The 9,538-nt window shown below is 50.8% G+C and overlaps 1 protein-coding gene across 1 annotated transcript in view; it reads left to right on the top strand.

Moving 5' to 3' along the window:
• The first annotated feature begins 1,145 nt into the window (after nucleotides 1–1,145).
• SIAH3 (siah E3 ubiquitin protein ligase family member 3) overlaps nucleotides 1,146–9,538 on the top strand; it is a 72,403-nt gene continuing 64,010 nt past the window's right edge. Inside the window, exon 1 of the mRNA XM_027116782.1 lies at nucleotides 1,146–1,355. Within this exon, the coding sequence (XP_026972583.1) occupies nucleotides 1,221–1,355 (135 nt within the window). The 5' untranslated portion in view covers nucleotides 1,146–1,220. The remainder of the gene's footprint in view (nucleotides 1,356–9,538) is intronic.

The raw sequence follows: 9,538 nt of genomic DNA, 5'->3' as shown, positions 1-9,538 counted from the left end.
TAAGCCATCAGAGCTTGTTCCCCACAAACCCTAAGACTCCTCGTGTACTGCTCAGGAGCCTTTCTTCCAGAACCAGTGGATGGGCTTAGCACCTCTACCAGCCCAGTTCTGGAGAGAGAGGGAGTGCAGTCTGAGGACTGGAATGCCCTCTGCCTTCTCTAGCACAGAAATGTGCTGCTGGCATTTGCAGAGACAAGCAAATGATGTTGTATGTGTGCTCTTAACCTCTATTTTAACGTCTCCAACAATCTAGTGGTTAATTAGCAATTTGCTGCCCACCAATATGCAAATGAATGACAAGCAAAAGCCCTCCGCATCTGTAATTATTTTGCTGATTTACAAGTCACTCTCCTCTCTGTGTAGGTTTTTCTGTGTGTGTGCATTCATGCATCAGGGATTTCATTATTTTTAGAAGCATACTCCGTACACGTTTATGCTTTAATATTTTCAGGCTTCAGTAATTACAGTATTATAGATATACGTACATTTTTTCCCCCTCAACTCCCAAAGCATTTATTTGTCAGGAATGCTTTTTCTCTGATAAAGAGCGGAGAGTCAGATTTATCAAGGGGCTGAAATCCAAACTGCAGAGAGAGTCGGAGCACAAGATTGAAAGATGCACGTTTCTGCTGTTGCCAAACCCTTATCTGGAATCGGAGGAGTCTTGTAATATTTGATTTTCTCCCAAGCAGCTCTGGTGAATCAAGCCGCGATCTGCGTTATCCATCTGCTTACTTTAGAGCAGGGTGTTTTACTATTTGGCGGTTTAAATGCTTTACGTTTTTGCCAGCGCGTTAAGAAAGCCTCTCATGTTAAATTAAGTCAATTAATAAATGGAGACACATTAAGCAATCAGTTTTGTCAGCCCATCTCCCCAGCATTATGTATGGTTGGCTGTAATCACAAGATAAATGCAATGTGCTGATCTATGGTAATGTTCAATAATACATTCTCCGCCAGGCTCAATTCATCAGGGAGTTTCGGTAGGGGAGGCATTTGTTATTGGCTGTCTCTGCACCTCAAGGATAACATTTCTGTCCTTTTGATTGGCCGCCTCACTGCTGCAAGATTCTAACCGTCTTATTTTGATGATGAATACGAAAGCACAGTAAGCCGGGCTGGAGCGTAGTGTCTCAGGGGCTGCGCTCCTTCCAGAGCCCAAGGACTTACAGCTTCCTCCGCTGCCTTGCTGTGCCAACAACCCCCCCAAAAAAGTTGTGATGCTTTTCTTCACCCAGTGCTTTGGGGCTGTGTTAGATCTCATTCACCTCCGCTTTCAGCACTACAAGGCTAAACGGGTGTTCTCCGCCGCTGGGCAACTTGTCTGCGTTGTAAACCCCACACACAACCTAAAGGTGAGTGGCTCTCTCTCGCTTGATGTTCCCGCGGCTTGGGTTCAAGCCCATCCTCCGGGGGCGTCTGTGACCCTCCCGCGAGCGCGGGGAACTCGCGGCAAAGGCTGGTCCACTGGCGCCAGGACGGTGTTGGGTACCCGGGGCCGGTGCCTCGGGGCTCATTCTCCCTCTCTTGGCGGTTGGATGCTCTCGGCGACAGTGTGTTGTTTCCCCGACTGGCAAGAGCAACTGGAGTGAGAGTCTTCTTTTTTTTTTTTCCACGCTGTCAGCCTAGGAGTGGGGCGGAGGTCAGAAGTGAGGTCGGTGGACGGAGCAGGGGGCTTGCCCCTCTCTCTCCCAAATATTTGTGGGCAAGTGTTTAGGAGACAGGATTTGAAAAGTTACTCAAATCGCAGTCTGTCCCACGTGCTGGAAAGGCAGGCGAGCACACGGATTTAGGAAGCCCCTCTGGCTGCCGCTGAAGTAACTGGGGTCGGGGTGGAGGGACAGGAACCCCGAGGCAGGGATCTGGGAGTTGGGGAGAGGGCTCCTTCTTCAGAGTGTTGTCCCCTTGTGCTCAGACTCGGCGTGAGTGGGGATAGGGGGGCGGGGATGTCGGGAGGAGTTTGTCTTCTTTCCTTCCTTCGAGCTAGATGCGCCCGGTGCGCGGAGGACAGGAGGGGCAGATTTGCTTCAAGAGTATCGAAACGAAACCAGCCCCGAGCTGCCACTGCCCGAATCACCGCAAGCGCTGCGGGCGCCTCTTTGCTGTGGCCGCCCGCCGGGCTGCGCTTCCGTCGCCGCTGCCGCTGCGTTTGTGCCTTTAGGTCAATGCCCTTTAAGAGAACAGCCAAAATACGGGCTGGAGGGACCGCTTCACATCACCGCCAAGGCTGAGGGAAATGAATGCAGAGCCCCTGGCTAGGGGAGGCAGGGGAGACGGGAAGGTAGGGCGGGAGGGGCGGTGCGAGGGCGCAGCTGAACTCCCCCCAGTGTGAAAGTCTGAGCCCAATGGGCTCTGTCCCCAAATAAACGATGGACTCGTTTGCGAGTTGCTTTCCTGTCCTCATTATACCCAAGGCAGAGTGACGGGGGAAGGGCACATCTGCAGCTGAGCCACGGAATAGTCTGCCAGAACAGCTCTGTCATTCTGACCACTGCTGTTGGGCAGGAGATGTTGCTTGTTGCTCATCACTTTATAAACTCCTGCAGTCAGACTCTCTTCGGCTGAAGCCCTGCAGGCCAGTGCTGAAGGATGCCTCCCTGCAACACCCCCCCACCCCCGCTTCCGCACAATTCCTGGAAGTCCTCAGGAGGGACAGCTGCCTGGAGCCCCTGGGGCCATATGTCAAGGCCACTCCTGGATGGAGGGGTGATGCACTACTCTGGGACAGCTATGGTGCTCCTGACCTAGGAACCGGCTTTCCGCGGTACCCAAGCTGTGACTAATACCATCTCCCTCAACCGCTCAGCCTCCCAATCCCAATCCCTCCTTCTCTCACTCTCTCTCTCCCTTTCTCCCTCCTCCCCTCCCCTCCTCTCTCTTCCCCCCATTCTCCTATTTTCTTTTTCCCTTCATGGCTTACTTTTATAAATGAGAATTCACCACCAGTCATCCTTGGCAAAGCGAGTGTATGATGTACCTATTAAAATATGACGCTGAATTCCATTTTATGGCCACTTTTGAGACTGCATTCAAACTCCCATTATTTTGTCGCTTTACATTAGTTAGTTCCCTGCGGCAAGAAATTTTGTTTATTCCTGTTTCGCATTTTAAAACCCTTACAAATTTTTTATGAGACTTAGCATTTCCAAAGTTTGAGTTTGGATGGTTCGTTGGCTGCAGCAGGTGATGGAGGGGAAGAAGGGTGCTAAGATCTTGGTGTGGGGTGGAGGGAAAAGCATCTGTGTGTATGTTTCAGTGATGTCAGGCTGGATATTGACAGGTAGTCCTGCTGCCCGGACTCAGGAGTCCAGAGTCAGCGTCGGAGTCCTTGGGTCAGTGCTGACTAGCTGTGTGACCTTGAAGGACTCGATGTCTCTGAGCCTTCCCTCCCTCACCTTCAAAATGAACCTATGACTCTTTAGCCTGCCTCCTCCACGACTCTGTGAGGCTGAAAAAGAGATGATACTCAAGGTAGCTGTGCTTTATAACGGTCTCCTCCGAAAAAAGATTACGGTATCGTACATAATTTGTAGGGTTCCATTAGGAACTTCAAAAGTTATCACTTAAAGCCTTCAGCTGACTTAGTAACATAAAAATAGGTGACACGTGCTTTGAGAGGCTATTTCCCATGGCTCACTTTTTCACGTACATTTTCATTTGGCTTTTCATTTCCTATAAAAAGCCACTTAGAGAGTTTGCTCAGATGAGTGTCGCTGCAGATAAACAAATCCAATCGACGGCCGCTAATGTTACCAGGGGTTGCAGCAGGACACACAGGATTTACAGAGGCTGTACCAGGCGGAGACAGACCTCCGCATCCCAGGTTGCCCCTGGGGAGGTCTCATCCAGGCTCCAGGTGGCCCATCAGGTAAGTTTTACCTGCTTCTCAAACCTGAGGGCTAACAACCCTTTGCAGCTTATAAAGGAACAGTTCTCTAGGAGCATTGCTGCCCCATCACTGATATTTAAAAATGCATAAAACCTCAAAAGAAGTTGCTCCTTCTCAGCATTCCTTTCCATAGGCAGACCACAGAAGTATGCCTTAGATATAATAAGCTGTGATCCACATAGGAAGAAAAATTCTTCTTTTAAAGAAAAAAAAAAAAAAAGCTGTGGCAACGTTAACCCAAAATAGCTATTGATCTGCGGTGCCTCCCCGCATTTTGTATGACAGGCTGGTACATAAAATGGTGATGAAGGACAGAGAGACTGCAACCTTGCTTTCAATTTTCTAGGTTGCATATTGCTACAGAGAGGGCTGGGAAGCCTGTGTTTTTCTTTGTGGAAGCATTTTTTGCACTTTGTCCTTTCCCGCGAATGCTAGCAGTACTTTACGACCCGAGGCAAGTGCTGAGTTATAATCAAAATTCACTTACTGAGCAGAGAAAATTGTGTATTTACCATGCTTCTACGGGTCACCTTCATTCTCAATTTTATTATGGCGATTACTCGGTAACCTGGATTCCTTCAAGCAACCTGATGCCTTTCCTTCTAAGTGGAAGGCAGAAGCCTTCCCGGGGAATGCAGACAACCCAGTTAAAGCCATTACACTCCTTAAGCCCACCCTGCTTTAAAGGGGTGTTTAGAGTCGCTGGCCTGGAATAGGAGGGTCTTCTGCTTCAAGAAGAATCCGTAGCAGAGCTGGCTCTGTGGACTGCAAATGGCACTCCGTGTTGCCCTGTGTCTGTCTGTCTGGCTCTGCCTACAGGGATGGCTCCTTAAAGGGACCCGGGCCCCCACTTCTCCTTCCCACCCCATGAAAAGGGACCACCAAGGAGCCGGTGACCTTGGCTGGCTGCCACCTGCTTCCCCATTCATGGAGGTCACGGAAATGTGGCCCACGGGCTGCAGGCTGGCACCGGGGAGGGCGCGGGCTCCTGGTCCTGATTCAGCACTGCTTTCTCCCTCGTGTCCTTTGCTTGTTTCCAAACCAAGAAAGCCTTTCTCTCCTGGCCCCTCTCCCATCGACACTCGCTGCTTGTACAATGCCCTGCCCCGGGCAGCCCTCCCTGCTTCTGTCCCATCCCCAGAGGTGCCCTTTGAGGGGTGACCTGGCCAGTCTCTGCACCCAGGCCTCTCCAGGGAAGGGTCTGTAGTGGCAGCCAGACCCCTCTGGGGTCAGTGCTCAGCGCTTCCCAAGCGGACAGGCGCTGAGCTGAGGCTGGCTGGGCGACTTCCTCCCTGTAGCCACAGAGCTTGATAAACGAGGTTCTGAAAGAAGTCTAGCAAAACACTTTCTGGCAGACTTCCAAAAGGCCCTCACCAGGGCCAATGTCATTGCTGAGACCCCCAGTGCCCTCCCCGGCACCCAGACCCGAGGCGGAACCTCCCCACCTCTCCTGGGAGGCTATTCATACCTCCATCCAGCCGGTCCAGTCCCTGGAGCTCTTTTTGATTATTACCCGTTAACCTTGAGTTGACAGACAGACAGACACACACACACACACACTCACAGTCACGCACACACACACAGTGGGAAGGGCATATGGGACAATGACGGCTTTAATTTGTGCCTGACAGATACTAAATCTAAAAATTAGGGCATTTTAGTACCATCACTTGAAGCATCCATGTGCCTTTCATTCTAAGACCAACCCGTATGGATGAATGTGTTCTGAGTGATGGTGGAGCTGGTGGGCTGGGGATCATCAAAGGAGGGAGCTGAGGAGAGGCGGGGGGCAAGGGCAACCCTCACCTCTACCGTTCATGGGCTGATCTTTGGAGATCTCATGCCTGCCCTGGGGCTTTCACTAACTCTGCTTGACACAGCGTGGCAGGCAGCTGAAGGAACGCTAAAGACATGAACATCGTTTTTAGAGGTTTAGAGGTGGTCCTGGAGTATTCAGCCTGAATACCTAGTTTAAGGCAGTTAAAGGCTTCCGATAAGATTGTTTCATAGGCAGGGTGTGGGTTGCTCAGCTCCTCCTGACACAGCCATTGTCTGAGGGTCGCATCCCCAGTCTTCTGGACATTTCACCATCTTCCTTTGCTGCTGAGGCTGGAGGCTCTTCGCAGCTCCAACAGCACCTTAGACGGGGACGGGGGAAGGATGAGGGAGGAGCTGAGCTGGCTGTCCTCACTCTGTGAGCTTTATTCTAAAGGCTTTCCCTTGCTGCCTCCTCCAGCCCTTTGGTTTCTGTGAATAGTATAAGACACTCGACACTGTAGGCACAGAGCAGTCATGCGGCTTTTCTGGTTAATGGTGATTGCACATGAGGCTCCTGGGTCACGTAACTGGAGGCGCGAGCCCCGAGCAGCCGTCCGGTTAGCAGCGTGCTGGTGACGGGGAAGCAGGGGAGGCTGGAGCTGGCGCAGAGGTGATGTGAGCCCCTTGCCTCCGTACTGCATTTCTCCGGCAGCCCCAGAGCAAATTCTGTGGCTCTTCCTTCACCATGGTCCCTCAAGCTGCAGGGACTGTTCGGAAGAAATGAGAAAACTGAGACTGAACACTTTTTTTGAAATCCACAGAGAGGTCAGAGTTATTTGGATGGCTTTCCTGGGGCAAGGCAGAATGTTTCTCTAGCAATTAACAATAAGAAAAAAAAAAATTAACTGTCTGGGATGGTATTTTACTCTTAGCAGAGTCATCTGGACTCAGCCAACTCTGTTCCCCAAAGGGGAAAGGTGGCCCGTTTAGACACAAAGTACCACGTGGAAGGGGTTACCTGGAGAATGGAGCTCCATTCTCTATGGCTCAGAGAGTGACGGGGAGAATGTCAGAACTGGGAACCTGAACCGTCTTAGTTTACAGTTGAGGAAACGGAGGCCAGAGAGGGGAATGACTTGTATTCGGTTCCTACGGCTGCTGTAACAAATTACCACAAATGGGGCAGCTGAAAATCAGAGTGATCTATTTCTCAGAGAAATCAGGAGGCTGGAAGTCCAAAATCAAGGTGTCAGCAGGGCCAGGCCTCTCCAAGGCTCCAAGGAAGAGTCTGTCCCTTGCCTCATCTGGCTTCTGAGAACTCCACGTGCTCTTGGGCTTGTGGCCACATCCCTCCAATCTCTGCCTCTGGGGTCACATGGCCTCCTTCTCTCCGTTGTGTGTACATCTTATAAGGATACAGGTTATTGCATTTAAGGCCTCCTTGGGTGATCCAGGATAAGCTTCTCATTGCGAGATCCTTAATTTAATCTCACCTTCGGTCATATAATATTCACTGTCTTGCTAGTTAAGGTAATATTCACAGGTTCCAGGCATTAGGATGTGAATCTATCTTTTCAACCCACTACTCGACTTTTGCAGAGTCAACCTATTTAGTGGCAGAATTTAGGAACCAGAAGTCGGCTCTCCTGATGTCAGACCTAGATCCCCTGCACTGCCCCAGGCTGCCTTCCAATTAGCCCTAACTAAATATCCCTTGCACGCTGTGGAAGCAGAAAATTGCGGGGACCCCCCTTCCTGCACCCCATCAGGCCCAGGCCAGCAGTGTGACCCCATGGGCTGCACCACACACCCACCATCTCCCCTTTGTCAGATCCACATTTCAATTTGGGGCCTCTCCATCCTCCTCCCTTATTCTCCTTCCCCCTCCATAAATCTTCTTCCCTTTTCTTTACTGAATTATTCTAAAAACAATATAATTAACATGGATGCATGCACATCATATTTAAAAATCAAATGGAAAGAGATACACTGTCAAAAGCATAGAGCATAGGGAATTCCCTGGTGGTCTAGTGGTTAGGACTCCACGGTTTTACTGCTGAGGGCCTGGGTTCAATCCCTGGTCAGGGAACTAAGGTCCTGCAAACCACGAGGCCAAAAAAAAAAAGCATAGAGCATTATACTTTGCCCTTAGTACATATTTTATAAATCCACCAGGTCAATATGGGGAGAAGCAGTGGGTGTAGGAATAAAACATGGGCTTTGGGGCAGACAGGTCTGAATTCAAATCCAGCCTGTGCCATTGGCCGATGTGTGACTTTGAACAAATGACTTTGCCTCTCAGGGACTCCATTTCCTCCTCTATAAAAAGGAGAAAAGAACGCCCACCTTGTGACCACCTAGAGGGGTGGGATAGGGAGGGTGGGGATATGGGGATATAGGTATATGTATAGCTGACTCACTTTGTTATACAGCAGCAACTAACACACCATTGTAAAGCAATTATACTCCAATAAAGATGTTAAAAAAAAAAAAAGCCCACCTTCTATGGCCGCTGCAGGCGTAAATGAGTTCACAGAAGGAAAATGTCTACCACAGAGGAGAGAGTCGGTAAATAGTAGCAGTTATTGTCAACACGGGTCATTACGATAAAAACTAAAAGCCACTCCTGGGCAGTTAGAGTCAACTCCCCAAAACCCCACCTTCCGTCTTTCTCCGCCTCCCCTCCCTCCCGGCAGGCCTTGGTGCTTGCTGTTCCTTGGTATCTTGAATTGCCCTTGGCCTTGAAGAGATTTTGAACGGAACAATTTCTTGCCTTACGTAAAAGTCAGATTCGTCCTTACTGCCTAACTTCAAAGAAAGCCCTGAACCCTGCTTGGGTTCTGAGCCCTGAAGTGCAATGGGAGAGGAGGGGCTGGGGCTGGGAGGACACGTGTGCCTGCGGTGGAACAGGGGCTGAGGACCTGGTGGTGCCCGTCATCGGAGCCAGGAGCCGTGCGGATGAGGCCCCTTCTCCTCCCACCCCGGGAACGGGCCCTCGTGACTTACGCATGCTTTCTTTTCATTAGAGGCAGCTGACTAAGCACAGGGGCAAGCGGCCCTGTGAGGGGCACCTGATCCGGAGGGCGTGGGTCTGAGGCTGAGTGACACCGCTGAGAGATGCAGCAGGGTGGGGAGAGGTAGGTGGGCAAAAACTGCAAGCCCCCTGGGAGACTGGACATTTTCTCTCTGCCCTTCAGTTCATTCTGCCTTGAGGAAGTGGCTTCCCTCTGAGCCGGGCAGGATGAAGGGGGTTGATGCTTAATGGAGGATGCAGTGCCTGGCATCAAGGGCAGGCGAGGGGTGCTCTGACCTTTCTAAGCCAAGAAAGAATTCCTGGATCCCACTGTCATCAGACACTTTTTAAAAAGCACGGAGGTAGGCCACAGGGCTGAGTTCCCTTACTCCAACCTGAGTTTACACACACACACACACACACACACACACACACACACACACACACACACACACAGAGTCAGTGGAGGTTCTGAGATGCCAACCTGTTTGTACCCTGAGTGGTCTCTGAATAGCGCAAGATCACAGGGTACAGGGCTCCCCTGGTGGCACAGTGGTTCAGAATCCATCTGCCAATACAGGGGACACAGGTTCGATCCCTGGTCCGGGAAGATCCCACATGCCGCGGAGCAACTAAGTCTGTGAGCCACAACTACTGAGCCTGCGCTCTAGAGCCTGTAAGCCACAACTACTGAGCCCACGTGCCACACTACTAAAGCCCACGCACCTAGAGCCCATGCTCCACAACAAGAGAAGCCACCACAATAAGAAGCCTGCACACAGCAAGAAAGAGTAGACCCCACTCGCCCCAACTAAAGCCCGCATGCAGCAACGAAGACCCAATGCAGCCCCCCAAAATATATATATATATATATATAT

The sequence above is a fragment of the Aethalodelphis obliquidens genome, unplaced genomic scaffold (assembly GCF_003676395.1).
Source record: "Aethalodelphis obliquidens isolate GAN/ISIS:26980383/991018 unplaced genomic scaffold, ASM367639v1 scaffold16, whole genome shotgun sequence".
In the NCBI taxonomy this organism is placed as follows: Eukaryota; Metazoa; Chordata; class Mammalia; order Artiodactyla; family Delphinidae; genus Aethalodelphis; species Aethalodelphis obliquidens.
Note: the sequence above shows the minus strand (reverse complement) of the source record. Positions and strands in the feature narration are given on the sequence as shown.